The 23,334-nt window shown below is 31.5% G+C and overlaps 4 protein-coding genes across 4 annotated transcripts; 2 read left to right on the forward strand and 2 right to left on the reverse strand.

The window, feature by feature from the left end:
* Positions 1-2,477: 2,477 nt before the first annotated feature.
* Positions 2,478-5,102, forward strand: LOC129912672 (sialin-like). The gene is made up of 2 exons (XM_055991028.1): positions 2,478-3,532; positions 3,592-5,102. The coding sequence occupies exons 1-2, from the start codon at positions 3,493-3,495 to the stop codon at positions 5,031-5,033; spliced, it is 1,482 nt and encodes a 493-aa protein (XP_055847003.1). The 5' UTR covers positions 2,478-3,492; the 3' UTR covers positions 5,034-5,102.
* A 4,093-nt stretch (positions 5,103-9,195) lies between these two features.
* Positions 9,196-10,922, reverse strand: LOC129912671 (sialin-like). The gene is made up of 2 exons (XM_055991027.1): positions 10,809-10,922; positions 9,196-10,752 (listed from the first exon to the last, which is right to left on the reverse strand). Exons 1-2 carry the CDS (start codon positions 10,879-10,881, stop codon positions 9,332-9,334), a joined length of 1,494 nt encoding a protein of 497 aa, XP_055847002.1. The 5' UTR covers positions 10,882-10,922; the 3' UTR covers positions 9,196-9,331.
* A 2,600-nt stretch (positions 10,923-13,522) lies between these two features.
* On the reverse strand, positions 13,523-15,421 carry LOC129912670 (sialin-like). Its single transcript, XM_055991025.1, has 2 exons — positions 15,125-15,421; positions 13,523-15,050 (listed from the first exon to the last, which is right to left on the reverse strand). The coding sequence occupies exons 1-2, from the start codon at positions 15,177-15,179 to the stop codon at positions 13,549-13,551; spliced, it is 1,557 nt and encodes a 518-aa protein (XP_055847000.1). The 5' UTR covers positions 15,180-15,421; the 3' UTR covers positions 13,523-13,548.
* Positions 15,422-17,738: 2,317 nt separating this feature from the next.
* On the forward strand, positions 17,739-21,614 carry LOC129909709 (uncharacterized protein K02A2.6-like). The gene has a single exon (XM_055986783.1). It carries the CDS (start codon positions 17,739-17,741, stop codon positions 21,612-21,614), a length of 3,876 nt encoding a protein of 1,291 aa, XP_055842758.1.
* The last annotated feature ends 1,720 nt before the right edge of the window (positions 21,615-23,334 follow it).

A 23,334-nucleotide genomic window follows, 5' to 3' on the forward strand; every position in this document is an offset into this window, starting at 1 on the left:
TGAACACACATTACGAAGCTATGTATTTTAATGACTTTCACTCTTTTGTATTTCTTCTTACCATTGCTTTTATATAGCGCCGTTTGCATTTAGCATTAGCAACCTCAGAACAACCAGAACATACATAAACATTAGGTACTAGTCTATGGAAAATTATTTATTTTACAAGAAAAAAACTTTTTACATTTCGAAATATAAAATTATCATAGTAAATAAGGGAGATGAGTTGTAAAGATCCAAATTTCATACTATTTGTCTATAAAATTGATGTCGTGTAAAATGATTCTAGTTTTATTTTTTAATCGACAAACAAATAAGCGATTTCGAATGCAGAACCTTTTTGGTATCATGTGAGGTGGTGAAGCGCAAAATGTATTTTCAATTAAATATAAAACAATAACATGCGATAAAATAAAAAAAAAACTATACTAAAATTAACAAATAGCACTAATTATTATCTAATTCGTAATTGCTATAAAAATCCGCGAAAAATATTTTTTTTTCTTTTTAAAATAAACTATTGGCCAACACCTCACATCAAATTATGTTGAAATCAAAAAGTTTATGGCATTTCTTCACTCTCTCTGTGTATAGAATATACACAAACTTTCCGTTTTCCATAATAATCAGAATACTAAATGCTTTAACAAACAAATATCAATACAACCAGAACTAGAAATACTTGAAAATAAACATTATACCGGCTTTGAGAAACAGTTGTCTACTTATTTGCATTTCAAAATAATTTTTCCGTTTGTGAATGATGTAGTGGTTGTATGGTTTGGTTGATAAGTTTCATTTTTCATAAAAGACAAAATTAATAATCAAATTGTTCAAAGTAAAAAGTTCAAAAATAACATAAGCGCTCTACCCGTGGACGTGACAAAGTAAAAGTAGATAAAAATGATAACCCAGCCAGTACCATTTACAGATTCGTCTTTTATTCAAAATCGCTAGTAAAGTACTCATGAGTATTTTGCCACCAGAAAATGAACAATAGCTAATATCGAGTAACTTATTGCAACGTTGGTATAAAAGTCTAGGTCTTTTATACAGTTAATCGAAACCTTCTTGAAATGTACAATAAAATCCGTTGTATAGTAATTTTTGAGTTTTTTTGAGTATGTATTTAAAACTAAACAATAAAGCAGGGTTCTTAAAGATTCATGGTTATGTGGTTTACAATAAAACTTAATTACTAATTAATTATATTTAAAGAGATTTATTCCAAAAACATCTTATCTTGTGTTTGTGTAATAAAATTTCAATAAAATAGCAAATCTTAAATTTTGTGCGTAGTCATTTTTGATACACTGTATTTGACTTTTTAATGAATTTCAAAACTAGAGAATGCTTTATTTTTTTCCGGCATTTTTCTAAAAATAATCTTGGAAGTTCATCTAATAATAGTCTTATCATGATCGCAGTTTGATAGAACAAACACAAAACATTAAGGACTACCAAAGAAACGTATGCTTTTGCTGGAAAAACAATACAAATTTATATAGAAAAAATAAAACTCGATATCAGAGCTATTTAAGAATAACGTTATAAAATTTTATTTGAAAATATTAAAAAATGGAACCATGATGTTGTTTGCCGCGGAGGTGTCCTTCACACGTAAAGCGCGGTCCTTGTCCCACCTGTTACCTCGATTATGGTAGGTACAGCTGAACAAAAAAAAAATATCAGGGTATTCTTAAGTAGTATTACCTACTACAATGTAGAGTTTGGCGGTTTTTTTTTTCGACCGATAGAAAAATCATGGTGGACAAAAAAAAAAATTAATTATAATCGATTAATTGTTTACCGAAATTTTTCAGCAAAAACATTAATACAAAAGATCTAATCAAGTTATCAAAAAAAACCCAACGACACATTGTACCTAGATAATGTACCTACCTATCGAATGTACCGAGATCTCGAAGGAAAGTCGACCGCCCACAGTGGCTCAATCTGTCTGTCCTTAAATGCCTATAACTTGATTAAGTTTGAGTGTTCTGATATGCAAAAGGTATTAAAATATTCGCTACAGTTCAGGATTTATTAAAAAATAAACAAATAGATAATGAACAAAAATAATCTTTTTATCAAAAAACAAAACCGACTTCCATGGATCAATGGATTTATGGTTTTTCTAATAGTTGATTTGGCTATAACTGAACGAAATTGAAATGGGACCACATTGCAGACACCAGCTTTCCAATACAAAAATAATTATCAAAATTGGTTCACTCAGTCCAAAGTTATGAAGTAACAAACATAAAAAAAAAAAAAAAAATACAGGCGAATTGAATACCTTCTCCTTTTTGGAAGTCGGTACAAAGGGAACCCTAGCACACATTTTAGAGTGTTTTTTGTCGACATACGATTTAAAAGTTAGTTTATTATCAACAATAAACCCAAGGTATTTTATTTCTTCTTTCTTCCTTCTTTTCTTACCATCAATAATATTGTTTCATTTTCTGATTAAAAAAAATAATATTACATTTTTCCACAATTAGCATATCCGTTAATTTTACATTTACACGAACTTACAAGGGTGCTTAGACATTCTTCAATCAAATATCTTTAAACATTTTGAAACAACTCGTCGGCATATAAAAGTTATCTACAGCTACAGCCTCTAAACAATAATGAAAACTAAAAAAGTAGAGGACCAATATGACTGCCCTGAGGTACTTCCCAATCCCAAGTAATATATAGCAAGGGCTTACTGTGAAAGTCAATTTTTTTTTTGAAATACAAGAAGAAAAAAACTAAATCGCTTTCTCCTAAACTGTTAGAGAATCAACTAACCAGTAAAAAATTACTCAAAAACAAGTTAACTCACATAATCAGCATTTTTAAAGTCGAAGACCAATTTTCTCTCATAAATATTTAGACGATTTAATCACAAAAAAAATATGAAAGTTTAAACAACAAACATTTGTCGCTTCAATGGCCTTTTTAATTACTGATTCGTTCCGCATGCTTTACTGATTATAAATTGATAATTTCCCTGTTTAATAGTACCCAAACGACATGAATATTTGTTCAAATTCAGAGTTTGGAAACTTTTTACCTAATTTGTCTACCTAACCTTGAAGCACCTTTTTCGATGTAACTGAGCTGAGGCGAAAATCCTATTGCTAACTCAAATAAGCTTCTTTTTGTTCTAAGAACTAGAGTATCATATGAATAACTCCTATAATGCTATTATGCTTTGATTGTAAATTATATGTTTTTCAGTTATAAAATTCACACTCACTTGTGCTACAAAACGTAACCTTTAGAAACATTGATAAACTCAGGGCTCTATTTCTCAACATTTCAAGGTTTAGAACATGTCATTTTGGACCCTAATGTTTAAAAAAAAATCACAGCACAATACTTGCCCCTAAGACCTACTCAACAGAGAAACTAAAAAAAAAAAATGAAAACACAACACACAAATTGGATACTTGAAAAAGTTTGAAATGCAATTTCAGAGTTAATTTTATATTCGTTCGGATGGCAGTCACTAACGAAGTTTGTGAGAATCAAAGTCAAGGTTTGATAGAAAAAAATAAGTTCAAACAAAATAGCTTTTTACTCCAATTTCGTTCACAGAAGATGGTAACTTTCCAAAATGTCGCCACATATTCGGTCTCATGGGATTTCTTGGATTTGCTGTTGTCTATGCAATGCGAGTCAACTTATCCATAGCAATTGTTGCAATGGTCAATCATACAGCCATTCCTCATACTGATATCACATCAAACGATCAAACTTGCCCTAGCAGAAGTTCTACATCCTTGTTAAACTCATCAACTACTGATCAAAAATTGTCTGAAGGTGAATTTGATTGGGATGAAAAAACACAAGGAATCGTCTTGGGTTCTTTTTACTATGGATACATTTTAACCCAAATTCCTGGTGGGCGGATGGCTGAAATTTATGGAGGCAAAATGATCTACGGAATTGGAGTATTAACTTGTGCGGTTTTTACAATTTTAACACCATTCGCTGCCCGATGGAATCTCTGGGCAATGTTGGTTGTCCGTTTTGTGGCGGGATTGTGCGAAGGTGTGACGTATCCATCAATTCATGTGATGTTGTCACATTGGATTCCTCAATTGGAGAGAAGTACATTCTCAGCTTTTGTCTATTGTGGTTCTTTAATTGGAACTTTTTTTTCATTGCCATTGGCTGGTTGGTTGTGTTCGTTGGAATTTCTAGACGGTTGGCCACTTGCTTTTTATGTTACCGGAATGCTTGGATTAGTGTGGTTTATTTTTTGGATGCGATTAGTTTATGAATGGCCAAGCAGTCATCCTAGGATTTCATTCAAAGAGTTGGCTTACATTGAAAAAGCTGTGAAATTAAGATGCAACGAAGAAACTGATGACAACTTTATGAACACTCCTTGGTTAGCAATTCTCACTTGCCGGCCAATGTGGGCCATCGTTATAACCCAGTTTGGATGGTCATGGTCAATGTTTACCCTGATGGCAGAACTACCAACTTATATGCATGATATTCTCAAGTTCGATGTTCAATCAAACTCAGTCTTGAGTGGTCTTCCATTTCTAACAACTTATGTTGTAGGAGTTTTGTGTAGTCGAACAGCTGAATGGATTCTTAAAAATACCAAAATATCATTGGTAAATTCATACAGATTGTGGAATTCTATTGCAATGATAGTGCCAGCGATAGGTATGATTGGGGCAGCACACGTAGGTTGCAATAGTTTTTGGGTGATGTTTATGTTGGCTGGTTTAGGGGCATTCAATGGAGCAATTTATGCCAGTATTCAATTGAATCATATTAATTTAAGTCCAAAGTATGCAGGAACAATGTATGGTTTAACCAATACGATTGGATGTACAGCTGGGTTTTTAGCTCCTTATGTGACAGGTTTGATTATAAGTGGAAATAATACACTTGCACAATGGCGATATGTCTTTTATTTGGGGGCTTTAATGAATTTTTTCGGAAATTTGATTTATTTAAAGTATGTTAGTACGGAAGAACAGAGTTGGTCAGTTGGTTTGAAAAGTGAAGTTCTTTAAAATATAAATATATCAAAAATAATTGTGGTTTATTAAACTCTAGAATCTATAGGTGTATAAATTTGTATTTATTGGAAAATGTTGCATTTAAATTTCTTAAACTTAACTAACTTAAGCTTATCTTGAAAATGTACTTAGTAAGTATTACATACATAATTTATAATAAAATATTAATTAAATTGAAAGTTGTTTATGATTTTTTACTATTTAAGTTAATGGAATACTCATAATAGTAGACAAATTGTAGACAAAAAATATACCATCATTAGAGTGTCCCAGATTTTTAAATCTTAATACACATAGAGGCTCAAAAGTCTTAATAAAAAATAAATATTCCTAAAGTTTTAAGTCTCCATACAAAATATCTATAAACTTCAGGTAATTTTGAATTGTTAAACTTTAAATTTCGGACAAACTGTAAAAGTTTGTAAAAAAATTTCAAAACATTTCATTTCATGTTTTGAAATTTTTCAGGAGTAGGTATAAAAATTATACGAAAAAAATATTTTTTTTACAATTTTGTTAAAAAATAACCGCCAATTTTTTTTTAATGACGTTATTTTTTGGTTATTTTTTACTGCTTTAAAACTCTTTAATAAACATCATTTTTTCGTGTAGGTACCTTCTCTTTATAGTCTCAAATATATTTGCTTGTTTAAAATTTCAACTTTTACGGTTTTTCATCATTAAAACTACATGTGATTTATCGATATTTTGTATGGCACGGGAAAACATACAGCCCTATCCTGAGTTTTACGTGAAAATTTTTAAGCCCGAAATATTTTTATTCGCCCGTGATTTAAAAAGCTATCGTGAGTTTCACGAAGAGAATTTACATTTTCCTCTAAACTAGTTTCCTGTCCGTCACAAAAATTTAAGTGAGAAAAGAAATATCGACAACCTAACATATTACCTACAAAAAGTTCAAAATACAGGAAGTTTTCCGAACGTGTACAACTTTTCTTTCGGAATTCACAACAGTGGAAAAGGAAATTCAATTTTTCCGGGTGAAATTTTATTCACGTGAAACTCACGATAGGGCTGATAATGACAGAGATTTAAACTATGGAATATGTAATGTAATACTTTATTTGGCTCTGATTATGCCATTTCATTTACATAATTAAACATTGTTAACATATTAATAACACTGGTCTACAAAATTTAATTTTTTCTATAGGTTTTTGATGTGCTGAACTCGAATCTGAAGTCAGAAATATCCTATCAGCTCCCGTTTGAAAGTTAAAAAAAATCGTGTTTTGACTTATTTTGAAGTTAACAAGATTTTCCCCACATGAACCAAAATATACTTTTCTGAAGGTTTCCGGTGTGCTGAACTCGAATCCGAAGTCAAAAATATCCTAGCAGTTCACGTTTTTGAAATATTTTTGTTAGAAAATGCAAAAAAACGGGTTTTTACTACTTTTGGGGTTATGCCTTAATTTGAAGAAATTTTTTAAAAATATAAATCATAACGGTTCATAAAAAAACTATTTTCGTTCTTTCAAGACCTGTTTAAACCTTTGCAATATCTTTTTTATTGCGCGAGATATCTTAAAATGAAGTACGTGTATTTGGCTTAATTTATCAAAAAGGAGATGAAAATGTGATACATTACAATAAGCCATAAAACTAACGATATCTCGAACAATAAAAAAGATATCGAAAAGATTTAAAAAATTCTTGAAAGAAGGAAAATAGTTCTTACAGAAACCGTAATAAATATTAAAAAAATTTCTTCACATAAAAGCATAACCTCAAAAGTAGTTATGTTTGCATCTTCTAACGGTAATATTTCAAAAACGGGAGCTGATAGGATGTTTTTGACTTCAGATTCGAGTGCAGCACAACAAAAACCTTTAGAAAAGTATATCTTAGTCTCGGCACCAAAAACGTTGTTGGCTTGTGTAATTAATACATTTCAAGATTATAATAACACATTAATAAATACACAATACAGTTTAAAATAATTAAGTGATAAAAGAATTTTATATAACACACTCTCGAATATGGGATAATATAAGTCTTTTGAATTCGTTTATGTTGATTGAATATTATTTTATGGAATATGTATTTGTTTTATTGAAATTCAAAATATTTAAAATCTCAGAGAGTTGTGGGACAGCCTAACCCTCATCAGTTATTATGTCGAAGATTATATAAAAGATAATTTAAATGATAAGTTGGAAATGGATTTCCTAGCTTAAACCCGTTAACATGCAAATTGTGAAACGGTTGCCACGTTTATAAGATGAGTGTGTGAAGAAAATGGACCTTAATCGGTTTTTATTTTAAATAAAAGGCAATTCTATTCTTTATTCAACAGTATATAATTACCTAGCCAAAAGTTGGTCTTATCCAGGGTTGCCAGTACCCTGGAAAATACTCTTTCTAAAACGGACTATCGCTGCTTTTATTATGCACTGCAATCTCTCTCAACGTATTCCTAGATAAGTTTTTATAATTTAAATTCAATCAAATTTAATTTGTACACAAATACAAAAAAATACGTATTCGCCGTGGTGAACTTTTTTTTAACTTTTTAAATTTATTATACATAGTTTTATTTATTTTTGTTTTAATATGTTTGTCAATTAAATAAAATACATGACTGGATTGCACGAACTTGCTCTTGTATATATTGTTATTGTATTGATTCCTTAAAACTCAATTAAAAACGACGTTTATTTTTTTAATAATTTGCCAATATATTTTGAGTTAATAACCTCATCTTCAGGGCTCAAAATAATTTAAAAAAAAAAAACAAAATAATATTAACGCTTTAGGTTTATTCATTTTTTTTTTTATTTTTCAGAAAAAAAAGAATACACAAATTTAGGATTTTTCAAAAAGATGTTTCAGAACACAACACAGTATATCTAAAAACACTCATAAACATGTTTACAGCATTTTTTATTTCTTCTTTTAAGGGGTGGCCTTATAATTTTGATGAAGCCTGTATCTAGGAAAGGTCTAGGTATTTACTATAAGATAGAAAGTACACGTGTTAATGATCCCAAAACGTTATAATTTTATTCTTACAATGTAAGAAAAATGTTTTCCCACGAAAATTTATTTACGTTACAATCTATTTTTAAATACACTGGAGCAATATTAATTAATAAGATAAGCTTTTTTATATTAGTTTCATTCAAAAATGTTATAAAAATTGGAACATAAAATTTAAAGGTCGCAATTATTATAATTATTATTTGAAATTGTTTGCTTAAACAAGTACATTCTAGTGAGTCAATATATAAGTGTTCGTTTAATTCAATCCTTTATTTGCCAATAACAACACCCATACCGATGCATCGTATGTTATTTTTAACCTTTAAGCTTCATCGTTCATATATGGTATACTAGGGCGTATGCGTATCATTGTTTTTTTTTTTCAATTAACAAAATTCTATAATATGAACTTGTTTGAACACCTCTGAAATTAAGTTATAGTTATTGTCATTGCGTTATAGAAATATGATATTTACGGTTTTTAAAAGAAAGCTCTTCCCGTACGAATATTTGAGTGATTAAAATTAAACATTTTAAATTCTTGTATTAGTTCTTAGATAGGGTCTATCTTTTCATGAATTTTTTTTTTTTTTCAAAAATCGTTACTAACGATCGAACCATTTCTTATAAATCTGATTTTTTCCCAAACGATTTGTTTAATTTTATAATTTTTATGTAAATCAATTTTGAAAAAAAAATAATATTCGGATTTTTTAAAAAATTTTGAAATTTCTTTTTTGAAAAATCAAATTTTCGAAAAAAAGACGTTGATTTTTTTTTTTTTTTTTAATTTTTATTTTATTTAGGTGTTTATTTTATTTTATTTTATTTTATTTTATTTTATTTTATTTTATTTTATTTTATTTGAAAACATTTTTTTCAAAAATTATTTATAAAAAAATTGTTTTTTTTTTTTTTTTAAATGACTCTAACGATTTTAAAACTTTTTTTTTCTAAAAATGCATCTTTATACAGGAAATTAAACTGCATAATTTTTTGGAGCTCGATTTCATTTAAAGAGTTGTTTTTTTTTATTTAAAAAACCAATTTTATGTTTTTTGAAATTTTTTTATATTTACATATAGGTAAATTTACCAAATTTGTATAAATAAATCTTAAGAATTTTAACATTTTGAATTCCAAGAGCAAGTAAAATTATACCTATCTATTGTAACTAAAAATACACAAATGTTTACCGATGCATGAGTCGTTATATTTGAATGTGAGATAGGTCTATATTAAATATCCATTTAGTTAACTTTCAAATAAAATTGAATAGCTCATTTTCAATTTGCAACAGCTTTTGAACCTATTGACCAGCTTTGTTCTTCAGTGCTAACATATTTCAAATAAAACAAATTTCCCAATAAAATAAGTCCAGCTGGCAGATAAAAGACGTATCTCCATTGTGCAAGTGTGTTTTCTTCACTTATTATCCAACCTCTTACATAAGGAGCTATGAATCCAGACATGCATCCTATGGTACTGGTTATAGCATACAGTGTGCCTGCATACTTTGGACTTAAATCAATATGATTTAATTGAATGCTGGCGTTAGTTGCTCCAGTGAATCCTCCTAATCCAGCCAACATAAACATTGCCCAAAATCCATTACAACCGACATATGTAACTCCAATTAAACCAAGTGCTGGAATAACCATTCCAATAGAGTTCCATAGCCTGTAAGAATTTATCAAAGATATTTTGGTATTTTTCAGAATCAATTCCGACAATGTACTGCAAATGTATCCGATTACAAAAATTGCGAGAGATGGAAGACCACTCAATGTTGCATTGGATTGAATATCGAACTTGAGAATATCGTGCATATAAGTTGGTAATTCCAACATCAGATCACACAATACCCACAGCCAACCAAATTGTGTTATAACGATGGCCCACAAAGGTAGACAAGTCATAATTTCGAACCAAGGAGTGTTCGTTTCTTCATCTTCAACTTCATCTTGTCTTAGTTTCACAAATTTCTCGATATAAGTCAACTCTTTGGATGAAATCCTAGGATGAGTGCTTGGCCAATCATAAACTAGCCATATCCAAAAACCAAACCACAACAAACCAAACATTCCAGTTACATAAAAACCAAGTGGCCAACCGTCAAGAAACTCCATAGAACACAACCAACCAACGAGTGGAGATGAAATAAAATGTCCCATGTAAGCACCACAATAAGCAAAAGCTGAGAACGTACTTCTTTCCAATGGAGGAATCCATCGAGACATCATTACGTGAATTGCTGGATATGTCACACCCTCACATAAACCCGCAACGAAACGTACAACCAACAATGCCAAAAGATTCCAACGTGCAGCAAATGGTGTGAGAATTGTAAAAATCCCACAAGTTAAAACTCCAATTCCGTAAATCATTTTGCCTCCATATATTTCGGCCATTCGACCAGCGGGAATTTGTGTCACAACGTATCCATAGAAAAAGGATCCCAATACAATTCCCTGAGTTGGTTCGTCCCAAATAAATTCACCTTCAGATTTTTGTTGATGAGTTGTAATATTTGACTTTGTGGGACATGTATGATCACTTGATGCAGAATTGATATGAGGAATGGCTGTGTGATTGACCATTTTAACAATTCCTATGGACATACTAGATCGCATTGAGAAAACAGCAATAAATCCCAGAAATCCCATGAGACCGAATATTTGGCGAGCTTTTGGAAAATCACCATCTTCTATAAAATGACAAAATTATCTTCTGTTTGAAAATATTTTTATTTTTTTCTCAGACCTTGACTTTGATTCTTACAAACTTCGCTAGAGACTGCCATTCGATCGAATGCAAAATAAATTCTGAGAAGCATTTTAGATTTTTTAAGTAATTTGTGTTACTTTTTTTTTAATTTTATGGATTCTCTTAAGTCTTAACCTTTCGTTAAACGCGTGTAATTAAACAGGTGGATTTTTTTCGCCAGTAAAGTTTAATTTCGTGTTTTGTTTTTTTATTAGTTATTAGTCATTAGTCATTATTACTTTAACATAAAATTAAAATTATTAGTTACATAAAATTACTGTTTATTTCTATTTTGTTTATGGACTTATAACACGCCCAGATGCTTATATAATTGTTTATAGGTAAAGAAAAATTGAAAGCAGCGGTTTAGCGGTTTAGCACTACATCCGGAGGGTGGACGTAGGTTAAGGGTGAGTGCAATAAATTAAAAAATCATAAAACAAACAAAAAAAGAAATAGATAATTCGTTAATTATTAATTTGTTTCAATTTTAATTGCATACACAGAGCTTTAAAAATAGATTCACCTTAGTGATGAGGCGTCAATATAACCCCTTTTCTTTTCGACTTACCTTTTTAAATAAAACAACTCAAGAATGTTCCATAAAAGATCTAACGCAAATATAGTACAGTCAGTGAAGAGGTAATTTTTGTAGAGGATTCAAACAAAAATTTTGTGACTGCAGCAAAATGAATTGAAATACAGTATTAAAGAGAGGTTTATTATTATGCTCTAAAAAGTATGAATCAAGGTAATATTTTCATCTGAAAATGTTGTATGATGTCCTTCGAATTCTGATTATTTTAGGGATTTAATTTCGTGGTAAAGTATTTCCTTTAAAATTGAATTATATTCAATCTCTCCACTTTTATCTTCGTTAGTACCTATTTACACAGCGACTGTAAATTAAACAAAAAATTGTTTATGACTTTTGTCTCTAGAGAGACTACCAATTGACCAGTGGCCGAGCAAGACGCTTCGAATGATATCTCATTTGTCAAAATGCGACAATAAGTTTAGGAGCTATGATGTCACAGATGAACATACATAGATGCACACTTACATACCGGCCAAACAACTAAGCCCCCTTTTGACTTTTGCTTAACGATTTTTAATTTCAAACTATAAAGTATTTTTTCAGCCAAAACATTTTGCAAAAAAGTCAGATTATCTTGGTTTTAGTTCCATGAGATGCAACATTGAAAAATGTCGTAAGAAGATCATTAGCCATAAGCTATGATTGTTTTTTGAATAACCTTGTTGTTTTTGGTCAAAATTCTGGATTTTTTTTGGGCATTCTCCTTTACTTGATTTATTTTCAATATCCATTTTATTTGTTTGACGGATATGAGATTAAAAACCGATTCTTGAAAAGGAAATTAATAAAGTAGGTGCAAAATCTTCTGAGGGTAAGAATTTGAGACACAAAATGACAAAAAATCATTTAAAAATAATCACTGTAACGGATATAAAATAAAATGCACGACTGGGTTGCACGATCTTGCTATTATCGTTAATATTAATTTTTAAGTCTTTTTATACGGAAATTTAGTAAAAATGAAAAAAAAAAAACATAAGATATGTACGTTTTCCAAAGGAAAAGTCAACATCTAAACAAATTGAGCTCCAAAATAAGTATTCATGATGCAATTTAATTACTTTTATTAAGATGCATTTGCAAAAAAAAAATGTTTAAATAATTTTTTTGTTAAAATCAGATTTAAAAAAAAGGTTATATGACTGGCAGGTACCTACCGTTAATAAAGATTGTTGAAAAACAAACGTATGCATTTTGTTAACAAAATCGTTTGAGCTGTTTTTGGCAAAATTAAACTTTTCCAAAACCGGTATATCACAGGTATCTTGGTCCAAAAATATTAATACTAAGAACTCCTCTGGAGAGTCGCCAAAAAACGTAACAAACCAGGTTTGATATAAATCCGTCAATCCGTTTAGGCTGTAGCTCGGACTTTCGGGGCCCACTTTTTTTGTATTGTCTATTGTTATCTCAACTTTTTTTTTTGCAAGAATGCATTCCTTGATACATATATGTATTTAAATATGACCTATGTATATCGCCAGTAAAAATAAATGTTACAGGTGTCACATTTGTTATTTTATCTTGAGTATCTCGTAGGTTGTTTTCTAAAACGTAAATTACTTTTAGTTATTATAGGCATTTAAGATATTTTCCTTGAAAACTTTTATATTATATTATTTGGAAGCTTAAAGTGGGATATAAAAATTCATAAAATTAGAAGTTTTTTCATTTTTGTATGCGTCAAATGAAAATACCTTTTGTTATTTTAAGAACGAATAAAATTTATTAGTTGTGTTATTCCCACACTATAAATAAAACAAAAAAACTATTCTAAAAATATTTTTTTTATTTAATGCTATGAATTATGATTTTTTATTATTGTTTCTCATCGACATTCGTAAATGTTGTTTTTTTTTTCAATAAATTTGAACTTAGCATCTATACTTTACAGGTACAGGTACATACAATTTGATATTTACATTGTAAATCCGTTTGATAAATGAAGTAATCTTCATTTTGTCTTTAAAAAATATTATTTATAATTTCAAAACATATATGTACATTTATGGCATTTTTAATTATTTAAAAAAAAATATTTAAGCAAAAAAATCATACACCTAGTTTATTAACTTAAAAAAAATTAATTAATTACAGCTTTCTATGTAACCTTACTAATATCGGATAGATGTCATTTCATCATGATGATGCCAAAAACTTCTCAGTTTCTGCCTTTCGTTTCTCTTTACTCGAATTAATTGACCAACTCTGCTCCTCGGTACTAGCAAATATCAAATAAAAACCATTTCCAATAAAACTAATTAAAGCAGCTAAATAAAATACATATTTCCATTGCGCTAGAGTATTATTGCCATTTATCACTAAACCTATAACCCAAGGTCCCAAAAACCCCGACATACTTCCAGCTGTATTCGTTATTCCATATACAGTTCCAGCATACTTCCGACTCAGCGCTATATGATTCATTTGAAAACCAGCATAAGTTGCTCCATTAAATGCACCCAACACAGCAAGCATAAACATCACCCACGTCCCATTGCAACCAACATAAGCAACACCAATCAAACCTAGCGAAGGAATTATCGATCCAACCGAATTCCATAATCGATAAGAGTTCAACAAACTAATGTAGTTCTTCTTTAACAACCAATCGGCAAAACTACAACAAAGAATTCCCATTATCCAAGCTGTAAAGTATGGCAATGCACTTAATGCAGAATTCGATTGAATATCGAAATGCAAAATTTGATCCATGTAGGTTGGCAGTTCAGTAATGAGAGTTAAAAATGTCCACATCCAACCAAATTGAGTTATCATTATGGCCCAAAGTGGAAGTGAAGTCAGAAGTGATAGCCAAGGGATATTCCTTGCATCGTCATCATCATCGTCTGTTTTCTCCACAGTCTTTAATGCTCTTTCAATATATTTACGCTCCTTCTCCGATATCCGATTACTTCGTCCAGGAGTATCCGCAACCAACCACATCCAGAAACCAAACCAAATCATACCGAGTATCCCAAATATGTAAAAAGCCAATGGCCAACCTCCTTGAAACTCTAACGAACACAACCACCCAGCCAACGGAAGTGAAATGACAGTTCCAATATTACATCCACAATAGACTACCGACGAAAAGGTACTCCTTTCGAATGGAGGAACCCAATTAGCCACCATAACATGTATCGCTGGATAAGTTACCCCTTCGGCAAGTCCCTCAATAGCTCGCAGAGCAACCAAAGCTGGAAGATTCCAACGAGCTGCTATCGGTGTTAACAAGGTTAAAACCGCAGTTATAAAAACTCCCAGTCCATAGACCATTTTGCCTCCATAAATCTCAGCTAACCGTCCACCGGGTATTTGTGTCAACATGTAGCCATAATAAAACGAACCCAAAACAAGCCCTTGCGTATATTCATCCCATTCGAATTCGCCTTGAAGCTGGCGAGGTTTACTTGTGGTGCTACTGTTTTGGTTTGACCATAATGACGATGTAGAACTTATCGGACACGATTGGTCATCAACCTCTGTCAAATTAACATGAGGTATTGCCGTTTGATTGACCATCGTAACGATGGCTACCGACAAATTTACACGCATCGAATAGACCACGGCGAATCCAATGAATCCCATAAAGCCGAATATGTGACGTGCTTTTGGAAAAGTGCCATCTTCTTCTTCCTCTGTTTTGCAATAATAAAGATAAAGAAGAACAAAGTTAGAGTAAATTATTTGGATTTTGAATTTAACCAAAAACCTTCGTCATGTTTATTACGGCGAGTTTCCAAAATTCCGATATTTGTTGGAGCCATTATAAATTATATGGCAAAAAATAAAATTAATAATTGAAAATATTGTTTATTTCATTAAATTTGTATTTATTAATAATTTCACAACTTTGCACTATAGACATATGGAAAAGCTCGAAGAGGGAAATAGTTTGTTTCTTTTCGTTCGAGATTCTAAACAATACTGATGAAATGATGTTTCATATGTTTGATATGTTTAAGTTTAAGCAGTGTTGCTGAATGTTGAACTGCTGAGAGTGTCGTTGGTCGGCCGGTCCGGTGGTGGTGACGGCATGGTGGATAGGGAGAAATATTGTTTATATTTATAAAACTATTCCAGAGGGTATATTTAGCTGATTCGATACATTTTAACAAAAAGAAAAATGTATATCTAATCGTAAAGTGTCGATAAAATAGAGGAGCAGCTATCATAGGGAAAAAAATAATAGGTTTTGATGATAAAATAAATAAAATGTTGTTAATGATTGTGATTAATAAAGAATTAATTTTTGATGTATTACTAAAAAGCTGGGATTACCCACGTTATATAGTTTTACCTACGCAAGGTACCTACTTACGTAAGCGAATTTATGAAAATTTACTAGTATTAACAACTTTGTAAGTAACAAACAGTAATTTCTAAACTTACATTCTAAAGTGAGAAAAATTTGTAGAATTAAAAAAAAAACGTATGAAAATTTTACTTATTACTTACGCATCCAAATCTGTAAGTTATCAAATGATAATAAGTTGAGTTTTCTAGTTAAAAAAATTTGAGAGTTTGCCATCGGTTCAGAAAATATATTTACATACTGTTGGAGTTTAAAGTTTTACAAAATTGGCTTGTAAATTTTTCATAAAATAAAAAAAGTTAAATAAAGTTAAATGAACGCTTTAATTTAATTTAATTTTATTTTATTTTTTAAGTTAAAATTGGAAAATATTAATACTATTATGTCCTAAAAATAAGCATTATTATAAAGATGTTACATTCAACTATATTGTTCGTGGATTTGAGCAGTTTTTTTTCCAAAAATTTAAATAAGTTGCTTCGAAAAAAATTCAAGCCAAGTATTCTAATATTTTAATATTTACATAGATTCTGACCCCAATCAATTTTATTTATTGTGGTAATAGTACTTCAATATTTGAAATTTGAAGTTATTGAAATTTGTTTAATGCTTATATACAAACATATATAACATAAATAATTGTTTTTGTTAATAAAATGTCACACCCGTTAAATAAAAATATGTAAAATTTTTGAATTGTTATATATACAAAGATTCCTATGAATTTGCTTCAATTATATGCTTATCTACTGCAAACGTAATAAATAAATCTTCTTTAATATTAATATATTTAAAATTTTAAATAAGGCTTCTTTATGTCACCAAAGCATACTTAATTGATTTTCAATCGTCACAACCGTTACACCAAATCTTAAGGAATTGTGAAGTTACAAGACAACTAAACAAAGTTTAATTTTAAAAATAAACTAACCAACTAAATAAATTAGGCGCACAAGATATAAAATACCTTAATTAGTGAATAAAGTGCACAAAGCAGTAACAAAAAATTAAGTTATTATGTCACACCTTATTTTTTGGTTAATTTTAAAAATTGTTGAAAAAGTAACAAATACTGTAGGTATGTACTTGTACATCGTTTTAGTCGTCAACGAGATTAACGATATTAAGCAGAAATATAGCAATTTTCAGCAACAACAAAAATGTATTACACAAATCTTGTGAGAAAAAACAAAAAATGCAATTCTTAATACCATCATTACTTTGAACAGTGAACACTACATTTAATTAAAGTTGTTTGATAGGTAAATTTTCCAAAAAATTTTAAATACTCAAAATTATGATTCAACAAACTAATGCAAACAGAAAAATATTACACATACACCACAGTGTCCAGTCAAGTTAGTAGGTACTTTGAAAATTCATACACATTTAATGAATAATTTTCAAACACACCGGACATACATAACTTATTTCAACAAAAAAATACTATTCGGACTTTTTTAATAATTTTTTTTTTAATTTGTCAAAAAGCTATATTTTTGAAAATAGATCGAATAGATAGAAAGTACAAAATTTTGTTTTGAAATATTTTTTTAAGAGAGAGGGGTGTGTAGTATTCATGTATTTAGTATAATGTAACACACATATATAATGTATTACCTATACACTCCCACGTAACTCTAACTCTTTTATACATTGTAAATGACTAATTATATTTTAGTATTAAATCTACTCTTGAACTATTAACACGCGTCTTTCAATTCTTTTAAGAACATTACATGGTGGCAGCGGTGGGATTAGAAACCACGCGAGAGAAAAAAAAAAAAAGTAAAATAATTTAGAATACGCGCATTCTTTAATTTGCTTTACGATTAAAATGCCGGACGATATACAAGTTACTGTGAACAACAGCAATTACGCGGTCGAAGCGCCTAATCAATTTACATTTGATGACCCTTCGCAATGGGGTAGATGGAAAAGAAGGTTCGAGCGTTTCAGAATCGCGTCCGGGTTATCTGCAAAATCCCAAGAGGACCAAATAAACACTTTAATGTATGTGATGGGTGACGCAGCAGATGATATATTTTTATCATTTCGCTTGAAACCTGCAGCAAGTCAGGATTATAAATCAGTGCTACAAGCGTTCGAGGATTTTTTTGTTGTGAGGCACAATGTTATATTTGAACGAGCTAAATTTAATTCGAGGTTTCAAGAAGAAGGTGAGTCGGTGGAGAGCTTCATGACCGCAATTTATAGATTGTCTGAAACCTGCAATTACGGTGACCTCAAAGATGAAATGATTCGAGATAGGTTGGTGGTAGGTGTGAGGGATAAAGGGTTATCCGAAAAGCTACAACTAGAACCATCTCTAACGTTAGACAAAGCCATCACTACAATTCGCAGCAATGTTTCCGTTCGTCGTCAGCAGCAAGAGCTTAATACGTCATCACCATCAATCAACCGTTTACAATCATCGAACGAGTCAGCAACAGTTCAAAAAAAACGATTTTCGTCACAAAATCCAACAACAAGTAGTCATCAGAGGCAAAATGACATGAAACAACGGACCTCCAACAACAACAAAAAGAAATGCGATTTCTGTGGTAATGATCCCCACCCCAGCAAACACAAATGCCCTGCATATGGGAAACGCTGCAGCAAATGCAACAAGTGGAATCATTTCAGTTATGTTTGCAAATCTAATAAACTCTCTGTTAAAAATATTAATAGCGTAGCCGAGCAACCAGCACACATTAATATAAATGAAACCTTTATTGGTACCTTTCACACTAAAGCAACTAGCAATACCACTCAGTGGACCGAAGACATTGCCGTTAATGGTGTAAAAGTGAATTTTGTTCTTGATAGCGGTGCTCCGGTTAATGTTATTCCCCTGTTAGTTTTTAATAAAAAATTTTCTAACACTATTTTGAAAGACAGTGATCGCAATCTTGTTGGGCCAGTTGGTGAAAATTTAAAAATAATTGGTTCCTTTGATGGAAAATTAGAATGCAATAATAGATTTTTATATTCAACGATTTATGTCATAGAACAATTAAAAGCTCCTCTGCTATGTTTGAGTGCATGTGAACAATTAAAATTAATACAGAGACTCAATGCGATCAATACAAATAACTGTGCACAGGTTCGTTCAAGTGTAAACATTGAATCAGAATTCCCTAAACTACTTCAGGAATTAGGCTGCCTTCCGGGGCAATATGAAATAAAATTAAAATCCCCAAACAATCCATATGCTATCTATACAGCACGCAGAGTACCCATTCCATTAATAGGGAAATTAAAATCAAAATTAGACGACATGGTAAGGCTGGAAGTCATCAAATTCGTTGATGAACCAACAGAGTGGTGTGCGCCACTTGTCATTGTTCCAAAAGCTGATGGAGACATTCGCCTTTGTGTTGATCTACATAGACTAAATGAGTGCGTTGAACGTGAAGTGCATCCCATGCCCAGTGCGGATCACACTCTTGCGCAGTTATCTGGAGCGAAATTTTTCACGAAATTAGACACGAAAAATGGGTTTTGGCAGGTGAAACTTTCACCTCAATCGCAGCTAATGACAACTTTTTTGACACCATTTGGGCGTTATTGCTTCCTTCGGCTACCTTTTGGAATTTCAAGCGCTCCTGAAATTTTTCAGAAGCAAATTCAGCGTATAATTGAAGGCATTCCAGGGGTATTGTGCCAAACAGATGACATACTCGTCTATGGGTCCACAATAGAAAGTCACGACGATAACGTTCGTAAGGTTTTAAGAAGGTTGGAGTCTAAAGGGGTGACTCTTAATGGTGCAAAGTGTCAAGTTGGCATTACGTCCGTGACATTTCTCGGACACAGAATAGATGACACAGGTATTCATCCAGGAAAATCCAAGGTGGAAGCGATCGAAGGATTCTCAACTCCAAGCAACGTAACTGAATTGAAAAGATTCCTAGGTCTAGTCAACTATTTAGGCAAATTCGTTCCCGATTTGGCAACAATATGCCATCCACTGAATGATCTTCTGAGAAACAACGTCAGCTTTACCTGGGGTGTGAGTCAAAATAATGCATTTTTAAATCTAAAGAAAATTTTAATTACAGAACCCGTGCTGAAAATGTTTGACCCAAGCCATAAAACTATTATCTCGGCTGATGCTTCCTCATTTGGGCTTGGAGCTGTCTTGCGACAGGAAGATAGTGACGGATTTCTTAAGCCAGTCGCTTATGCATCGAGAACCTTGACTGAGACAGAAAAAGGTTACGCTCAAATAGAAAAGGAGGCGTTGGCGATAACGTGGGCGACATGCGAAAAATTTCGGGATTATGTCACAGGTATGTCATTCTTTATTGAGACGGACCATAAGCCATTGGTTCCGATTTTCACCTCCAAGAATCTAGATGAGTTGACACCCAGGTTGCAAAGATTCAGAATGCGTATGTTGCAGTTCTTATTCAAAATTTTTTACACCCCAGGGAAAGATTTAATTGCAGCTGACGCCTTATCCAGAAGCCCAGTAGTGTCATCAAACCAAAGCCAAGAAAGCGAAGAAGACCTAAGCACTTTCGTGAAAGCTATTATCTCCGTCATACCAGCAACAAAAACAAAAATTGATGAAATAAAAACAGCCCAACAAAATGATGCGATTTTAAACGAAGTTAAAAACTATGTTCAAAATGGTTGGCCCATAAAACAAAAAACTTCTCCAGAAGCAAGGCAATTTTTTAATGACCGTTATAGTCTGGCGATTAATGATGGAATGCTGATGTATGCCAACCGTTTAGTCATTCCACATAAAATGCGCAACGAGATGTTAACCAGAATCCATGAAGGCCACCTAGGTATCAACAAATGCAGAGCGCGTGCAAGGCAATCGGTCTGGTGGCCGGGATGTGCAGCACAGGTGGAACATGTCGTCAAAGGGTGCGAAGTATGCATTCAACATACTACCCCGAGGCATGAACCACTTATTCCAACGGAAACACCTAAGAATCCATGGCAGATGGTCGGAGCTGACATTTTCTTTTGCCAATCAAAAACTTTTTTGGTAGTCAGCGATTATTTTTCGCGTTTTCCAGAAATAGCTTTATTGGAAAATCAATCTGCAAAATGCATTATTTCTAAACTTAAATCTATTTTTTCCAGACATGGAATCCCAGAGGTAGTACGAACCGATAATGGGCCGCAGTTCAAACAGCTTGAGATGTCCGAATTTAGAAATTTTGCCAGAGAATGGGGATTCACGCACATCACCTCGAGCCCAAGATTTCCACAAAGCAATGGCTTTATTGAATCAGCCGTGAAAACAGTTAAACTCCTTATGAAAAAAAACGAAGATCCTTACCTTGCTCTTTTAGAGTATAGAGCAACGCCAACTGCAAATGGATATAGCCCTGCTGAATTGCTGATGAACCGAAGATTGAGAACGACTTTACCACTTGCATCTGAGCAATTGCGTCCCAAGTTGATTAATTATGATGAACTTCAGCTCAAAGAACAAGCCTTAAAACGTAACCAAGCAAAGAATTTTGACCAGAGACGAGGCGTCCACAAGCGTCAGGAATTTTTACCTGATGATATCGTTTGGGTTCGAGATCTGCACGTTTGGGGCAGAATTGTAAACAAAGCTAATCTACCACGCTCATACTACGTCGAGACCGAAAGAGGTACTTTTCGAAGAAATTCATTTCACCTTGTTTATTCTTTCAGAAAAGATCTTCCTAAAATACAAAATGACGTACATATTCCGGAGCCTACTGCTGATTCACAATCAACTCCTGTGTCTACCACTAGTGAAGAACCTAAAGGGGGAGAAGAATCCACAAGAAACTCTGACGTGGAAACACATCCCAACTATCTAACAACAACTCGATATGGTAGAACAGTATTGAAGCCGAGCAGATATGGCATCATAAAATCACATTAAATAATATTTTGAATTTGTAATTTATATTATTTTTGAATTCTTAAAAGGGGAGATGTGTAGTATTCATGTATTTAGTATAATGTAACACACATATATAATGTATTACCTATACACTCCCACGTAACTCTAACTCTTTTATACATTGTAAATGACTAATTATATTTTAGTATTAAATCTACTCTTGAACTATTAACACGCGTCTTTCAATTCTTTTAAGAACATTACACCTTGCGTCTTCGTGAAACTCTCAAATAACCAATCACTAAATTTTTTTTGAATATTTTTGTTCTTTAGTATTTTGTTGAAAGATGATCCATTTTTTTCTGAATTATAGTTTTTGCAGTTAAAAGTTTTGGACAGCCGGGGTGGTTTAAACACACTATAGTGAGTTTAACTTTTTACTAAACTATTCAATAACATTACATTGTTATTGTAAAATAAAAATGATTGTACTGTAAATTAAGAATTTGAAAAAAACCGCTTCTCAACACATCCTCTTAAATTATTTACAGAATTAGTGTTCAAAATTTCAGAAAAATCGGTGCTGTAGTTTAGAAGTAAGGTTATTTTCTTTTAAATAATAAAAAAAAAAAACACTTTTTATAGGGTAATATATAAATAAACAAAACTTTCACAGAAATGAAATATTCTTATGTTTTTTTTAAATGAATGAATGAGTTATTGTACTTTAAGTCTTCCTAAAGCCCTGATATTGAAGATTAGATTCTGTTTACCTGCTGTGTAAACGTTTGAAGTTTGAAGAATAGAAAAAAAAATACTGAAACTGGTTATGGTAAAACGTGTAAGAATTTTAATTCAATTACGAAAAACAAAAACAAGAGGGTCAAGATTGTATCAGTCAGTCAGTGTGTCGCAGTATATTGACTTGTGAACGTGAAGTAGGAAATTCTAACATGTGCAAAAATATTAACACGTGACTTCATAGAATACGGGCTCAGACTCAGAGTGCTTAGCGGGTGTCTTTCGAGTCTAGCTTCTAGATATAATAATTCTCATAATGCACGTATTTTTATTCTATAAGGAAAGATTAGAGGAAAATTTTTTGTTACTACTTTATATGAAGGTGGCGTTTGTGACGTAAATTTGTATTAATGAATTCAACACCAATTAAAAGACGATTAGAATAAGTTATGTAAATAATATTGTATGAATTCATATTTGATCTTACCTTCTAAACCGAAGTTACATATTTTGCTTTATAGCAGCCTATTTGAGTTATACGATCACGATAAAATCACAACAAGGTATTCTTTTAAGGAAGAATAAAAATGGTTAACAAAAAATGTTTCTTGGTAATAACAATGTGATGTTTAAATAATTTATTCATACAGCTTATGAGACAACAAGCTACTAGACGTCTGTCGGAAGATAGGTAAAGTGTTAAAGAAATGGAAAAGGCGATATCCAGATAAATCATCATCTATCAGAAAAATAAAAAAGTAAATATAAAAGAACATGAAGAATTAAGTTCTTTAATAACGCACAACGAATTAATTGTTCTACTGTTTTGGATTAACATTTTTATGATATTCCTTAGTTTATTTTATGAAGTGGGTCCCAGGGCTACCTTTGCGCCTCTAAAGAGGCGTTTTTCCTCATTTTTTCACCATCCACTTTCTCTCCACATTTTAATAATTTTCAAAAAAATCCCTCTTTTTGATATTTTGGTTCTTCTTTTTCCTTTTTTTTAAATTATGTA

The sequence above is a fragment of the Episyrphus balteatus genome, chromosome 2 (assembly GCF_945859705.1).
Source record: "Episyrphus balteatus chromosome 2, idEpiBalt1.1, whole genome shotgun sequence".
Taxonomy (NCBI): domain Eukaryota; kingdom Metazoa; phylum Arthropoda; class Insecta; order Diptera; family Syrphidae; genus Episyrphus; species Episyrphus balteatus.

Excerpts from the sequence above, each read along its gene's own strand:
- LOC129912672 (XM_055991028.1), top strand. The coding sequence starts at position 3,493 with ATGGCAGTCACTAACGAAGTTTGTGAGAATCAAAGTCAAG. Across the intron at positions 3,533-3,591 it reads TTGTGAGAATCAAAGTCAAG|AAGATGGTAACTTTCCAAAA; the intron begins GTTTGATAGAAA and ends TTTCGTTCACAG.
- LOC129912671 (XM_055991027.1), bottom strand. The coding sequence starts at position 10,881 with ATGCTTCTCAGAATTTATTTTGCATTCGATCGAATGGCAGTCTCTAGC. Across the intron at positions 10,753-10,808 it reads TTGTAAGAATCAAAGTCAAG|AAGATGGTGATTTTCCAAAA; the intron begins GTCTGAGAAAAA and ends GTCATTTTATAG.
- LOC129912670 (XM_055991025.1), bottom strand. The coding sequence starts at position 15,179 with ATGGCTCCAACAAATATCGGAATTTTGGAAACTCGCCGTAATAAACAT. Across the intron at positions 15,051-15,124 it reads CCGTAATAAACATGACGAAG|AGGAAGAAGAAGATGGCACT; the intron begins GTTTTTGGTTAA and ends ATTGCAAAACAG.
- LOC129909709 (XM_055986783.1), top strand. The coding sequence starts at position 17,739 with ATGTATGTGATGGGTGACGCAGCAGATGATATATTTTTATCATTTCGC.